This window comes from Ostrea edulis, chromosome 6 (assembly GCF_947568905.1).
Source record: "Ostrea edulis chromosome 6, xbOstEdul1.1, whole genome shotgun sequence".
NCBI classification, from domain to species: Eukaryota; Metazoa; Mollusca; class Bivalvia; order Ostreida; family Ostreidae; genus Ostrea; species Ostrea edulis.
Window position 1 is genome coordinate 66,752,127 of NC_079169.1, and position 17,063 is coordinate 66,769,189.

At 34.3% G+C, this 17,063-nt stretch overlaps 1 protein-coding gene across 38 annotated transcripts in view; it reads left to right on the plus strand.

The window, feature by feature from the left end:
• The first annotated feature begins 225 nt into the window (after positions 1-225).
• LOC125645670 (uncharacterized) overlaps positions 226-17,063 on the plus strand; it is a 36,365-nt gene continuing 19,527 nt past the window's right edge. For 11 of the 38 annotated variants that reach the window (XM_056140518.1, XM_056140521.1, XM_056140520.1 and 8 more), the window contains exons 1-7: positions 227-368; positions 13,388-13,582; positions 14,690-14,758; positions 15,474-15,588; positions 15,907-16,021; positions 16,247-16,276; positions 16,903-16,962. In XM_056140518.1, coding sequence (XP_055996493.1) covers positions 317-368; positions 13,388-13,582; positions 14,690-14,758; positions 15,474-15,588; positions 15,907-16,021; positions 16,247-16,276; positions 16,903-16,962 — 636 coding nt within the window. In that variant the 5' untranslated portion in view covers positions 227-316. Of the gene's footprint in view, positions 369-2,790; positions 3,087-8,917; positions 9,165-9,825; positions 9,902-12,729; positions 12,845-13,387; positions 13,583-14,689; positions 14,759-15,473; positions 15,589-15,906; positions 16,022-16,246; positions 16,277-16,902; positions 16,963-17,063 lie in introns of those variants that run through there. The other 27 variants (XM_056140519.1, XM_056140525.1, XM_056140524.1 and 24 more) reach the window with 12 other exon arrangements.

The following is a 17,063-nucleotide window of genomic DNA, read 5'->3' on the forward strand; positions in this document are numbered from 1 at the left end:
GCATGGAGAGAACCTAATGGGATATTGCCAATACAAACAGATTGAACACCTTCATTTACTCAGGAAATGCAGATAAATGATAATTCAATAGAATTTTCCTTCTTTAATATTTATTTTATTGAAATCGTCAGAGTTTATAACTTGATATTCAATCACAATATTAGAATTATCTTGCTGACAAATTTCACTCTCCCTTTCGATTATTTCATTGATCGCTCCATGACAATTATTACAACAAATCCCGCTTCCGGAATTCTCGCGTGTTCAGCCGGATTAATGTGATAATGTAATTTCGATAAAAACAAAGAACAAAATCATGGCATTGAAACTTGATGTAAATAACGGCCCCTTCACATTGACACACGATCGTAAGTATCCAGATCTATTCATTTATAATTATATTCAAATTATTTTATTCATTTAAAAATTAAATATAATTAAGACATTTAAAATAAATAAATAACAAATGCAAATTCATTAATTTTGTATGTCAGTTTTTCGTGCGCGGAAAGGACGGATTAAATATATCAATTTGTTCAATATCAGATGAAAACAGTGAAAGTTTTAAGTTGGGTAAGAACGAAATTGAATTGATTTTTAAAGTATTAAATAAATTGGCGCATTTTTAAATTTGGACGCATTGGAAATTAAAAACATTTATTAACATGTTTCAAAAGGGGTTTATAGAAGCAATGGCTTGCTATAGAGTGAAAGTGTTTAAGCTAAAATTTATTTTGCTCCTAGGGTAGTTAAATACACAAGTAGATTAAGTCCCCATGGTGTTCACAGAATTATCACTGATAAAATTATCTTCCTACCCCTGTCTAATCCCACGAGCAAACTCTCACAAGACACAAGAGTATTTACCTGAGAATTATGATGACATAATATACTACATAGATAGGTTTTACTCATAGATAACCACTAGAGAGTGACAGGCCAATGTCTCATCTTATAAGTGTGATCAAGTTTAATGTTTTAGAGACTATATAAATATTTAAGACCCATTATTTTGTTATCAGTTTGTGTAACCAAGCCCCTTTCACAAATACATTTTAACCATTTTCGTTGAAAAAAGCTGTGTATGACATTTTTATTGATTGTAAAATGTGATGAAAATTTAGGACCTTGTGACATTGATGTCATATAATTTTAAAAAGAAAAGCTAGAGTTTTCTAGACATGCAAATTTGATGCTTCATGATAGATATTCTACACTTCAGGATTATCTAAATCAGGATTATCTAAATCAGCTATATAATAGCAGAAGTATAAAAGTTAAAAATGCACTAAATTAAACTTTTATTCAATACAGATTTGATCAGTATGTGTAGAGTCCTCCTAATGGCAGGGAACATAGCATGCTATTTACTGTATACATCTCCCATTTCATATTTCTTTTGTTAAAATTTTGAAAGCATTCCAAAATTATTTAAGGTTATGAACAAGAGTTAAAACAATAACCTTTGCAAATCAAACAAATTCATTGATTTTATTTTCTGAGGTAGAACAGAGAGAGAGAGAGAGAGAGAGAGAGAGAGAGAGAGAGAGAGAGAGAGAAAGAGAGAGAGAGTGAGATATTGATTGTGGGTGTGAAGCTGATATTTTTCTGGTTAAGAAAAAGACTGAGATGAACGAGAATGTCATATTTTTAAAAGTAAGATCAATTGCAAAAAACATCCCTCTGCAAAACTTTACATGAAACATTCTATACCTAAAATTCCATTTACAGAATAGAGGATATTCAAAAGCACCAAAATGGATCACCAATTCCTGATTCATTTTACATGTCAAGAGCACATATTGTATTTTAAATGGTTATTAAAGTCTCTTAACAAACATGCAATGGGCTGTTATAACTAGCAGCTTCATTCAAGAAAAATACCTGAAGCATCGGCACTGTCATGGTGTGCATTGAACCTGCAGGTATTATTACCTGTCACAAGAATGGCTATTTAAGCCTTTCCTTTCCTTTAAAGGGAGGCATGAACCAAGATCAGGCTTTATATTATCCTCAATTAAGCATTGATCATGAAAAAATTGATTTAGTTGACCTCATTTTTTCTAATCAATATATTCTATGTTAAATTAATTGACAACCCATATCTAATTCATGATTGTTGTCAAATGTACATTAATAAACACATAGGTCAAAAAAGCCTATTCATTCAATACCCTCCAGTGATATAGAGATTGGCTGTAGAGCTAGGCCAAAATCAGATATCTATTTCATTGTTTTAGCAATTTTTTAAAAATGCACAAAGCTTGTACTCCTGTCTTGCTGTAACTTTCAATACTTGTTTTCAATGACAAAAGACATTCAGAATTTCTTTGTAATGACTAAAACAATAACTTCATGAAAACCTCATTGTTAAACCTTCTGAACTTTTCTCTCCAGTGGGTTGAAAATAATCTATTTTAAGAGTCATTTTCCTTTGATTCAGGTTTAAAATACCAACCCTACCTAGAAAGCATTTAATTTTGAATGTAATTTATATTTATTTTGATAATCTAAAATAAATCTGTAGGTTATTAGAAATATATATGGTCCATTATAAAACCAGTGAGTGAAAGATGAGAGTTTATCCTCTTTTGTTTTTTTATAATAAAAAGAATTTCTAAAACAGCAACTTTATTGACATCAGATTAGTGCTGTGTGCGATAGATTATTTAAATGGGTAGTTCCCAGTTTTTATTCAGAAGTCAATATTTGAAAAAGGAATAAGTCATTTTCTGTGCGGAGTAGAACAGAGGCCTGGCTAAGTCAAACAGTTTAAGGACTTTCCCAGTTTTACCAACATTGAACGCTTCCGCACATTTACCCTGGCATTTAATCAAACAATGTCTTATATTTTCTTGTTGGCAAGCAATCTGTTTTGAAGCAACGCTAGCTTGTGTGCAGTGGAGGGGATTTGATACTTTTTAAATGTGGAATTAACTTTCTTCTACTTTAGGGTTACAGTAGGAATATATCATTGGGATTTAATTTACTTGGTGCTTATTTATTCATAGCTGTGTGAATCATTAAACTGAACTGAGTTGGAATACACATTGTGAAAAAAATGGCATTCGTTTTAAATCCAGAACGTAAGTTAATATTTTCCATAAAACAAATGAGTTTGTTTTGAATAAATATATGGTTATTTAAATGGTTGCTAAGGTTAGTATAGAATGCAAAAAGATTAAAATTGATCATAGTCAAGAGGAAACTACTGGTGTAAAATAATTTAAAGTTTTTAAGGTTATACTTCTAAAAATCCACTTGAAATATACATTTTTGTTATATTTCAGCATTAAAATGCTAATTAATGATTGGATGAATGTGAGAATGTTAAAGTCCATGAAATTAGTACTCCAGATCTTCTTTTTTTTTTTAGCAGTGCATGCATGGCGTCATTTCTTAAAGATTCAATCAATGTCATTTTGTTATTATTTCATCCATGAAGTTACATTATTTTGGATAATTGTTCCTTTCCATTGTGAGACAGCGTAGGAATTCCTATACAATATTTATTACTAGATCCAAGGAACTGAAAGACTTTAAACAACATGGTTCAACAGTTTCACAATCCATTTGCTTTCATGACATTTGAGATATTAGTAAGCCAAGCCATTTTAAAGACTTGCACTAATTATTCATTTATTAATTAAAGCCTGTTACTGCAGCTTCCGAAGCAGTCATTTGTGTTCCATTTATTAGCCATTTATCAGCCGTTTATTAGCCATTTATAAGTTTCAGTGTTTAAATTTTTAGAAATGTTGATGTTTTGATCGATTTGCTGAAATAAATAATAAATACATGTAATTAATTTTTGCATTCCTTGTATTAGATAGATTTTTGCAGAAACACCCATTCAATATCTGATAGGTAGTATTAAATACTAATTACCGTATGTGAATTTATTTTGGTCATATTTTTATATTTTCTTAATTTGTGTGTCAATTATACACCTGCATAAATTTTTACCTCTAAAGCACCACAGCAATTTACTGTAGTTTAAAGGTCATGGGTAGCATTGTGAAACTGTTTAAAACTTCAACATAAAAAAATTAAACAGTCCCTCTGCTAGTTATCTAATCTAATGTGCCAAATTTGAGTATTACGTCTTAGTCTTGAATTTGATTTCTTTTCTACAGCAGGTAACTTAATCTTTTAAATTCTGGTAAACTTGGCAAATAAGCAACAGACTTAGAAGTTCATGAATTTCTTAGACACAGAAATGACTGTATGGACAGAGTAGGGAATAGGAAAACAAGTTTTTAATGTGGAGCTTTAGATCCCAGATTTCCCTGTTGCAAGATGCACTTAGATCACACACTGCATCCTATAAAATGATTGGGAGCCTGTAAATAATACATAAAACATAGTACCTGAAGTTATCAGTGACTGGGTCTGGGAAATCACAGGGGTGGGGAGAGTGTTTAGTATGGGGTGAGGAGAGTGTTTAGTATGGGGTGAGGAGAGTGTTTAGTACGGGGTGGGGAGAGTGTTTAGTGTGGGGTGGGGAGAGTGTTTAGTATGGGGTGGGGAGAGTGTTTAGTGTGGGGTGGGGAGAGTGTTTAGTATGGGGTGGGGAGAGTGTTTAGTATGGGGTGGGGAGAGTGTTTAGTGTGGGGTGGGGAGAGTGTTTAGTGTGGGGTGGGGAGAGTGTTTGGTGTGGGGTGGGGTGTCACACTTCTCCCTTATTCTGCCCTTTCTCTGGCCCCCTTTTCTTTTTCTCCTTCCTAATCCTTTTCCTCCCTCCTTCCACATCCTCTCCCTTCTTACCCCCTCCCCTCCTTCCCTTCTTCTTCTCCCCTCTCCCCTCCCCCTTTTATACTGTCAACCCCCACTTTCATTTCTGTTGGTAAATCTTCTCAATGAGGAGACATGTTAAAGATTACCTCAGGCACCCGCTGTAAGTCATTATCTGTAATTTCAGATGCCCCAGTGTCTGATAATGAACTAATTTCAATGCTGTGCTCTATCTCTTGTTAGTCTTGGTGGAAATTTAGGTTTAAAAAATGCCATTTTCTAAACTCCAAATACTTGTAAATCATGACCATGTATACGGAACTAGGATTTTGGGAACTGCAAATAATTGATGAACGTTGAAATTTAGCAGCAAAGAGAAGATAAAATCAATTTGATTGTAATGTTATTGGATTGTAACTTATCCAGGTTTTATTGACAAATTTTTTAAAGGAATTATTGGGGTAGACTCATTTGTATTCGGAGGTACATTTGGTCATTAATCAATGAAATATGTTGGGGATCACCTTGCACAATATTGAATTTTTCTGAATGTGCATTGATAATATTTCCTGTACAGAAACTGAACACGATATGAGGAGTGTGTTGTATATCGAATGGATTTTCTTATATTTGAACATACTTAGTACTCAATAGCCTATTGTAAAGATGGATTTCGATATATCTAAAAGTTATTCTTCAGCTGAAGATATATGGTCCTCATTGCTCAAATCTGAAAGAACTTTGTGATTAAAATGGCAGATTGAAAACTATTGATCGTACGCTATTGTGAAAAGACATCACTTTCCATACTGTTAATCGTCAACATCCTGTGAATTTCTATTTTTGTTCTTTTTCGGCCCACTAAAATGACATTAAGAGACAATATGTGGTCCATTGATTTGTGAATTATTTACCAGGAAACATTTGGAACCAGACGAGGTTTCCTTGGCCACTGACAATCAAATCCCTGTACGAGGAGTTCCTCACTGCATGTCATGATTTAAAACTAAAACACGTCTAATTTACCAGTGTGATGTTTTGTATGGATTTCTGTCATTTTCATCCACTAGGGATGAGATCGTGTATGGCTAGACCTTCATGTCTGTGCATACTGGGAATGTAAACATAAACCAGTCTAGCATTTTACAGCTTAAACATCATTCTATAACATTTACATTTTCTCAATGTTTTTGCCTTTGATACAATGTATCTTTATAATTTGTAATGATAGCCATTTCCTCGTGAATGTGCTGCAATGCGCATATGAATCTTGATAATGATGGTGTAAATTTAGTGCAGACTGCCTGCTACACTAGGTTTGTTGCAGGGAGGCGATGATGGTGGTCGACCCTCGGATCCCCTGGAAACGGGGACAGGTCTTGTTGAAGATCCGGGGATGATTAGGTCCTCCAGAAGGTGGTGGATGGGTCCATCTCTTCTTCCTCAAGTTGATCGCCCACGGATCCCCACAGTATAGTTGGGGGAAGGATGAATCTTGATGAATATAGTTCGTCTATTTTAATGGCTGGGAATTCTGGTAGAAATGAAAGTAAAATGTAAATATAAAAATAAAATTTCAATTTTGAAAAGACATGAGGAAATGACCTGCAGCACTTCACACTTTGTTAAGTGCTAACATGCATAATAAAGTATGCCAGCATGATGCTTTGCAGTTCATACCCTCATGTATTTCAAAAGTGAACTTAAATTTCTTAAATAAAGTGTTTCCTGCAGACAGATTTGTCCATCCTATTACATTACATGCTGGTGATTGTAATTCTGTATGTCTCTCAGACACCACTGAACAAATTGCACAAGAATACATCAAATAGTATGGCATTATTTTGTCAATAGAGCAGTCTTATGAAATAGGAGGACCAGCATAACATTTTAGATTAGAAATTTAAATCCTTGCAGCATGCACACAATTCATTTTTTTTTATTGAGAAGTGTGAACGATTGCACTGTTTTCTACCAGACTGATATTAACTATGAAGTTACCGAAAATCAATGAAACTAAGAACTATGGCAGTATGTACCAGTATAACGGGCAATATTTCCATTCGGGATCAATTCTGAAAAATGTAACCACAGAAGTCCTGGAATTTAAAGCTTAGATACAATCTATTCTGTAAACATAGAAAATGCTCCTATTTTTGTTATATGGAAGTGATCTATGAGAAAGTTACAATATTTTGGTCTGATTTTATTTTGACTACCAAGGAACCTGTTTCCTGACTGTGTTAACTATGTAGACAATGGACGTTGTTCATATTTCCGGTACAAAACTGCATAATTACAGCACTACAGAACTTAATCTATTCCCACAATATTGATCTGCCGTCCCTTGGAATCAAATTGGAGTTGGGCAATTACTATAAATTGTTTAAGTTTTTCACATTTCATTGAGTATACAATTGGCACTCAACCTTTCCGTCTTGTAGTCAAGAACTTCAAAATGATTTCGTCTGATGATAGCAGGTCCACTTTTTGCTGAATGTGACAATTTGGACAATTAAAGATCACGCTGTTTAAAATACAAGTGAAATTGAACTTTAAAACCCTAACTACCCTGGTAGAATAACAAGACTCTCTGCCATATCACATACAGGAGACAATTGAATATAAAATGGACATTTTATTTTGCCAAACCAAAAAAAAGGGGTTAATGTTTTTTGAGTTTGCAGACGTGAAATCGATACAAAATCTGGCTTGATTATGACTGCACTAAATACTTCAGGGTATTCTGTTGACATTTGATATCAGAGATCAAGGACTAGGTTATTTTTTTTTTCTTGCAGAAGCAATGACACTATAATGTATGGTCTGTGTTTCAGTTACATGATTATCATTGCTAATAAGTCAATTAATAAATAAAAAAAGATTGAATGTAATGGTAACCCTGCCTCATCTCTCTGCAACTTTCTGAATTTGATTAAGAACAATTTATATGAAATGATTCATGCTGAGAAGTTTTTATATTGACAGCCAAGACTATTTAGAATTATCTCCCTTTCAAACACAGTGTTAACAACTTATGTAGGAGTACAGGATATTTATGACATCTTCTAGAAATATTCACAAGTCAGTATGTTTTACTTCTTCATGTGGAAGTCAGTTCATGTATTTAATGGATCAAGTTACTTAGTCTCAAAGAATGCCAGAATTTTCCAAATTAGCCCCCCCTCCCCCCCAATACCTTAATACCTTTTCAGTGGCGGATCTAGACCTTACTGTGGGGGTGGGTTGAAGTCCAAAGGGGGAGGGCAATGGGAGGGGGTTCACCGGGGGGGGAATGAATTTAAAAAAAAAAAGATTGATTCAAAATGGTGCATTTTAATGCATTTTCGACTGAAATTCTGGTTCCTTCTTCCTCTCATTTAACAGACTCTGAACTAAAAAAATTTTGTCCAAACTATTTTTTTCTAATATAAGATCAATGTTTGGAGTGATTTGATTTTATAGTCACCACATCCTTTATAGAATTTAAACAAAAAGAATAAACTGGAGTTATTGATTCAAAATAATTCATTTTAATGCATTTCAGACTGAAATTCTGGTTCCTTCTTGCTTTGATGCATAGTTATCACTATGAAAAAAAAAGAAGAGCAGGGGTGTGTGTGTTCCAAACCCCACCCCCTACCCCCCACTGCCTTTGACCCATGCTACACATACATATATGAACCTTAATAAAATATTTATTCAAATTTTGTCACTTACTTGATGCTTATTGAATTCATACTTTTATTTTGATACACAGCTCTGTATATTTCTCCATTAAAATGCAAGTACAATTCATATCATATTTGTAAAATGACTGACTTTAAAACACCCATTCTAGTATGTATTTTAAGCAAACATTATAAAGAATTTTCAGAACTTGGTTTAAATGATAGGTTGTGCTATTGAATGGTTCCTACACCTAGAGCAGTGATTGTATCATCAATAGAACTGTAGCACTTTAATAATCAATATCGGTATCCAGGTAGTTTTCTGTCCCTGTTTCAGAAAACCATACTCCATTACCCAACAAGTTGTGTATCACAATCTGTAATTATTAATAGGAGTGTTTTGTTTCTCACCTTACTCTAATGAGTTATTAAATGACTAATTAATAAGTATTGACAAAGTTATTGAAAGTTATACATGATATTTAAAGTGTAGATTTCAGGCAGGTGTAAACTTGCCTCGAACTCTGCAGGTAAATAGTTCTTTACACCCACAGTGTGTAAACACCAGGGGTAACTACAGTAATGTGCCTGGTGTCGTATAGTACTGAAGGAATACTGATGCAGTACTAAGGACTTATATCTACAAAGTACCACTTTTTAACTAGTGCATTGATTTTCCATTATTATTGTCTGGGTGACACAGTTGTTGGGATTTTGTAAATGTGTGTTCAACAGTTTTACTGAACGCCTGACAAACTGGTATGTATTATGGGGGATTTTCCTCCTCTTTGATCAATTTTTATTGGATGTGATATTATTTAACATATTTCCAATGATGAATCACTACCCAACAGGGTTTTCTTCAAAATGTATATTAATTCATGTGGTGTTATGAAAAACGAAAATACTTGTGAGAGCATGGATGTGAATTTTTAACTGGGTCATTTACGGTGCCTGTAAAAAAAAAGGACAATAAAGTTTCCTGCTCATTGGATTTTAAAGTGATTTTTGAAGCTTACTCTGATCTACAGCCACATTTTAATACCCTAAAGACAAAGTAAAGATTTAAAATCTAAAAAGTAATTAATCCACTTTCTAATGATACAATTCTTTAAAAAGGCAAAAATAAGAATCCATTGGCTGTTGTTTACAACTTAGACTAAGCAGCTTTGAATACTCTCATCAGTATTTGGTCAATGAAATGAGCACGGTCTAACATCTTGATGTTCAGAATGGTTTTCTGTTATTTATAGGCATCCAAACATCATTGAAATGTTCTTATCAGAAATCATTTCCTCTAACATAAATTGATTTTACTGGAAGTTGTATTCAAGTTTGACTGGGACACAATAATTTTTTTCCCTTTAATATGTGTGTGATGTTTGATTTTCTGCACCTTTTCACACTTTGAACGCCGCAGGTGCGTGAAGATTCACTTGTGCACCGCTTGGTGGAGCTACGGCGACTAGAACGCCACCACATGGATGGGATCCTGGGTAATATGGTCATCAATGCCTTGCACTTTCATTTTTTGAGGGCACGATTGCCAGGTTTTGTTTAGTTGAAGCTTATCATCTGTAGCTTTCTAAAAGAGAAAATAAAGCTTTCGCATCACTACATTAGCAAATAAAATTCATTTTTGGAAGGGGGAGGGGGTGTAGGGATGCATGCTGAATTAGAATGTTGAAATTACGCATTCATATCATAATGAAGTGCACATTTAATGATTTGTACATAAAAATAAAAGTCAACATTTTCATATGCATGTTTTTGGGGTTTTTTTTGGTTTTTTTTTTTACTTTACAGTTCTTTGTCATAGTTAACAGCACGTAGTCTACAGTACATGTATTAACACAGCATTGCAGTGGCTCTCTCTCTCTCTCTCTCTCTCTTTCTCTCTCTCCTCAGCCTTTTGTTCTGATTTATAGATAAATAACGCTATATTGTTTCAATTTCCATCCAATGTATCCTGTGTTTGCCGGTAGATGCCGTGGTAAAATCAAATTCATTAAATATTTAATTTAAATGTAACACCGACGTGGCTACCCCATTTTAAAACGATCTCTATTTAGACTAGTTATATGGTGACAACTCGAAGCTGTCGTCTAGACTTCAACCGTCCATATATTTACTTTAACCTTAGCTAGCAAAGAGATAATAGTTGTTGACCATCCAATTCAATACTTTATCAGGAATTTTTTATTTCCAATAATATGTCCTCGTGGGGGAGAACTATTAAAACTATCCAGAACGCGATAGGGCGACTTTTCTTGGCCACTGCACGTTCAGTCTTCTCTTTAGAGAAGGCTATGCCTTTCGACTTCTCTAAAGAGAATACACGTTCAGGAGAGAAAAAATCTCCCGAAGTACTTCTAATCGATTTGCAAATCGAATCCAGATTAGAACATTTTACACCTTTGATAAGATTGTTACACTTGTATCAAGATCTCAGTGTATAACGTTTCAAGGATTTTACGTCTTAATTTTGTGTCAAAGCACAAAACCTGTTTGATATCTACTGTTGTAAAATATACCTGTATGGAAAGTGTAAGGACTCTCAATACGGCATAAGGAGATTCCATTCGTTCTGTTGTTCGTTCTATATTCGTACATTGCAAATATAATCATAAAAGGTTGGGTTTGTTTTAAAAAGTTCATAGAAGTTGTGACTGTCTCGTCCAGTCACCCAAGGTCTCGTGGTAGTTGTAATAATGCTGAATGGAAGGTTTACAAATAGACTTCGATTATTATACTCAAATATCCTATTTATGGAAAATATACAATTTTATTAAATTCGTGAGCTACAAGTTCCTTTAAAGGACCGATATAATTAAACTATTTATAGTGTATCATGCATATAGATATGTGTTGTGAAAGTTTTAATTTATTGTAATGTTTTGTCATTTTGTTTGATAAATGCACGACTTATGACCCCCCTCCCCCCCCCCCCCCCCCCTGTTTATTAATAGATACTACAGATCCAATCAACTGACGTTGCATAAGATTGAATATGGAATTTGCAACAGAATATCTTTTGAATGTCGACAGCTTCTTATCGTCGGCCATCGACATTGCATGCATGGTGCTACTACGGCACATTTAACTAGATTGTAAGCCGATTGTTCGTATTCATTTAGATGTACATGCAATACAAGTTGGAAAAAAAAAACATAATGAAAAGAACTTTGATATAGACGGTTTTCTATTTTTAAACCTCTTCTTATCCATCTGTATATCCTCTTTGAAAATTTACAGACACCGAGCCACATACCCCCCCCCCCCCCCCCTCTCTCTCAGTATTTTCGTCAACATTATTAGTGTTGATGCATGTTTAGTTAATTTAAACACATACATGCATGTGCGTACATGTTTGTGTGTAACTTCTGACCATGTCTGAGCTCAGGACATGTGTGACCGATCGACAAGCGATGCTTCCTCCTCCTAGGCACCTGATCCCACCTCTGGTGTGTCCAGGGGTCCATGTTTGTCTTTTTCTATACTTTGTATTATTTATAATATTCATGAGATTGATCACTGTTCGATATCCCCACTTTTTTTATGTTTGATATTTTCCTGTCTTTATAATCAATTACAATTCTATAGTCAGTTTACACGCTCACTGTGCATTTAAGAAGTCTGCTGCTGCATGCCCACTAGGGTGACTAAATTTGACTTTTGAAATTCTAGTTTAGAGTAACTACAGAGATGAAATATTGATGACGAAGAGAGAAAATGTCTTATTTCCAATATCAAGTTTGTTGGGGGGGGGGGGGGGGGGGGGGGATACGTATATGCATGGTCCAATGGTCAGGTGCTTGTGCCAAAGACGCCTTCATGCGGATCTTTATTTTAAGGACATAAGATACCCATTTACCCATTACATGCATTATGAAGAAGGATTTTACTATGTTTGATCTTAATAACAATGTAAATCAGTCATCAATACATAAAATGCACGAAGAAAAAGGCATTTTTGAAGGATTTCTATTTTTGGGGCTGTTTATTTTTCATTGAATTTTCAAGTAAAGAACGCAAATAAAAAGACGATTTCGGGAAAAGTTTGTGGTAGAAATGTTTTTTTTTTTTAGCAATATCAAAACATTTACAAATGGTTTTATAAATTATATACCAATATTTTGGGTATCCTTTGTCCTTAATCACCATTTCCCACATTCGTTCTATTACTAGCACACTCTAAGTACAATGTACATACCTGTTAATACTAAGAATCAAGTAAAATAGTCACATGTACATTAAATTCAATTAAGAACCCAGCAATAAAACTTAAGGTAGCAATTTTTTTTTCTATTTCCGGTTGTTGAAGTACATGCATCTGTACCTGCAACATTAGTACAGTTGCAACTATCGAGGAAGGATAAACCTGTGTTTGGACATACTATTCGTGTCATCCCACTAATCAACTTGACAGGTCATAAAAAGTACAAAAACATTTCTGATTGAGCGAATATCTGTGGAAATGAATTATGAATGAGAAAAACCCATTTTCTTATCTTTTAAAGCCACTTCATTTCACCTTTGAAATAAAAAACTTAATTGCTTGTATAAAAAAAAAAGATTGCAGATGACATCATATAAATGCAAAAGCTCTTGTTTTAAATTAAGCAATATTTTATTCATACAAAGGACAGGGGTAGACGACACCTCCAAGCCTATTTAAGCCCCCTTTTAATTAACTTTTATTAACTGTCTGGCTTTGAAATCTGCTAGATATACACCGTTTATTGTACACATCGGCAGAGGTCTGATGGAGACTTAGTGGAGGTTTGCGCAGTGTGATGGTTAGGTGATTCTGATATGGTTGAATATGTTTCTTTGAAAAGAGCGTATGCAAAATTTATCCCAAAAAAAGACAAATATCAAGATGAACGTAAACAAAAAGTCTAAAAACCTAATACTAGGAACTAATATCTATTCTTAAACTTATACAATTTATATTTTCACGCTTGTTTCAACCTTTTCAGCGAGACCACGTGATCTGAAAACCTCGAACAACACCTCTACGGACAACCCGTTGTATCAGGACTTTCGGTTCAAAGGTTATCCATCAGAGGGTTTCAACAATCCTCACAACCCACAATACAAGAGGAATTCAGCTGCTGATATGAATGGGTCCGATGTGAACAGATATTTTGGGAAAACACAGCATTTTGATTCAGGTATGATTTTCACACGAACACACATAAATGATATATATGACTCTTGAAATAGATTGGTAAAGGTCACCAAATTTGGCAATACGAGTTACACTTGGTTATAAGTGGTTTTTGATGTTCTTTATTGCTTTTTCACGGTAAAATAGATTACAATGGTGAGTAATATATAAAAGTTTATTTTTTTCCCTTTAATCAGTTAGATTAACAATGCGTCGTAATTAACATGCTTATGCTTTACATATTACAGGCTTTACATAACGTCGCAGTGTCCGAGACATTATATGATTCATAGATGTGTCTTAACTCTAGTTATTTTAGCTTGAATACAAATATACCTAAATAATATTTATTCTGAAGAGAAAGCTTTCACAGGAATCAGAACCTTGCAAGAACATTTACTTTAATACTTTATTAACTTGAATATATCAAATAATAAGTGTCAATTGTCCGACTGCATGGTAAAACAGAAGCGAAGTGTTTCTGAAATAATTCCGATACGTTTTCAACAGGATCAAGCTTAATCCGCGCCAAAACTGACCGACCATCGGCAAGACCACGTGCAACCCCACCTCCGAGGTCAAACTCGCAACTGAACAATGGTACTTTATCGTTACCATAGTCACGAGAACATTACGTTATGAGTGTAATAACCCCGGCTATGACTCTTCTCTTTATATTTTATACATTATGTACAAAGTCTGTCACTTCCCGTTGGAAGTGATCATGAAGTCATGCATTGAAAGTTGAATGCAGATATTCAAGTGTTCTGTTCCTTTGAAGATCATTGAATCAATCAGTTTTAAAATTTCATTTAGAGGACTTGCAGTCTTGAGAACTGATTTTTACGAGTACCAAATTGATTAAAGAGAAGAGTCCACCATCACGTACTTATCCGAAGTGAAAGCAGTCCCTAACGTGCCTGGCTACGCACTATTGCATTGAGAGCGTTTTTGATCTGTTGTACTTGACTACTGTTTTATAACTTTAAGTTTACCGTTTAGCACGACGATACTCGACTTGTAGCAATTTTGGTAAATGTTAACTTCATATAGCTCTCAAGTTGTAGTGAAACTAAGGAAAATTCAAGTGAACACACGCTTACTCTTTCAGCAAGAAAGACAGAGCTGGTTGCACCGAAACCACAGGCATCTGAAATTGTCACTTACCACCCTGGTGATGGTAATAGAAGCTAGTTTCTTGCATGTACTAATTTGCATAAAATGAAATTGTTTTGTTTGTTAATTTGTTTGCTCTATGATATCTAGTCACTTTTTCAGCAAATAGTTTTTCCTTTTTATGCAAAACATTTTCCATAAAATAATCGCTTGGAAACTTTCTCTTTGATTTTGATATCTTGTAGAATGCTTGGAAAACTATTGATTTATTCATTTGATATGAAAAGGAGGCAAAAGTGACTCGTTCAATACAACCTTCCTTATAATGTAAACCCTATCATCAGGGGAAAGCAATCGTGTGTGTGTCGTTGAAATTCCTTATTTTCAGTTTTCAATCTGCAATACAATAGCTTCTTGCAATTTTCATAACCCCTTTGTTGTCATACTGGAGAGTGAATTAATGATGAATTTTGGAATCTATTAATTATGCACACTTGATATATAGCACTCGTCTTTCAAGTATCTGACTACTGCGTTGAAGTGTGGTGACACGGATTTTCTAGACTACTAAATTTTCTAAAAAAAAAAAAAAAAAATAAAAAAAAAAAAAAAAAAAGTGTACTGTTCTTTTTTTCTCATCAGTCATTAATGTTGAAAGAATTGATGCGTGTGTAAAGGTTTGAAGATTGTGGAATAAGTAAGTCATGTTTTAATACGAACAACAGCATATTCAACTTAGTAGGAATAAGTAATAATTGTGACTTTCTTCGGTTTTATAGCAAGACCAAAGTTAGACGAGGGTCACAGGAGTATTCAGTACGGGTCAGGGGACCCCCGAATCGACGAATCGCAACAGGTGCGCCCAAGCCCAATGAAGGGCTTCGATAACAGAAAGTAAGTTTCAGAAAAAAGAATAATCAAAATACTTTTGACTGACCTAATATAAATCATTGCGCATTGTGATGTTTAGCCATTGTGACGTCATAATGATGTGGATACATTAATATAAATTGTGACGTTATAAAACACAGCGCATTGTGATGTTTAGTCATTGTGACGTCATAATAATGTGGATACATTTTTGAGAGTAGAAATAATATACGAATGATATAGACCTCTACTATATATGAGAAATAATAATTAATCATTACGTATTCATTGTTAGATATTGAGAAAATTGCAATAACTTTATCTGCTCTTCTTCTGATATAGTGAAAGCGAACGGGATAGATTACGACGAGAAATGATCGAAACTGAACAGGATCGGCAGCGTCTCCGATACCAGGATGAAATGAGAATGCGGGACAGAGTGGAGGAGAGGAAACGGGTAAGTCAAACTGTCGTCTGCCATCAACACATAGAAACATAGCTAAACTGTCGTCTGCAATCAACGCATAGAAATAAAGCTAAAACTATCGTCTGCCAGCAGCACATAGAAATAAAACTAGAATTACAAATCAAAGTAAAGTGATGTTGATTTTTAAAAAGAAAAGATATTAGATTCTAAATAATTTACGTTAGTTAAGGCTGAATTGTTGACTGATTTTAACAGCACGAGGAACTTATGGAGCAGAAGAGACAGGTTATTATAATACATATCTCACACTGTCTCTATCATATCTGCTGTTTGGGGTCTTCTGCTACCTTCCGTAGTTTTCCTTCATCGTTATATGTAGGCATTGAGTGTTTGATGATATATTCATATACTAGTAATTAAATCAGAAAACTTTCTTAAATTTTGGTTGATCTGGCCTCTATCTGTAGGGCAATGTCTGCCTAGTCGTATTCTACAAGAATCTACTTCTGACCTTTTTTCTGTGAATCTACATGTTGTATCACAGTGTTGTAACTTTCTATTGTAGCAGATAGACTAAGTGTCTTTCTTACATGGGTAGACATTTTGTCATATTTTGAAATTTTCATCAATATTACATAAAATTCAACTTCATCGACGCCTCAGTAGTGTTCTCATTGGCATCAACGTTCTTCCCCGCAGTTGTGATTAATTCTGTAATGTTTTAGAATGAAATTTTTATTAAATCTACTTAATTTAAACCTTAATGAAAGCATGCCGTAACCAACAAAATCGTGGCTGTTAAGCTTTTTGCATGAGCCATGCCGTTTTAATACAAATTAGAACATTTTCTCTAATTTCATTTAATTAATGCTTGTGCGACCTAACGTGCTCTTAATAATTATAAATTTTAGGATATGGAAATGTTAAAAAATTACAATCCTTGGGGTCGACCAGGGGGCGGAGCACCTATGGTAAGTCAACCGAAAGTGATGTGTAGGTCTAGTGTAGCAATGATAGTAATCGCAGGCACTGATTCTGTTCTATTGAAAGTGTTGTACATGTATAGAAATAA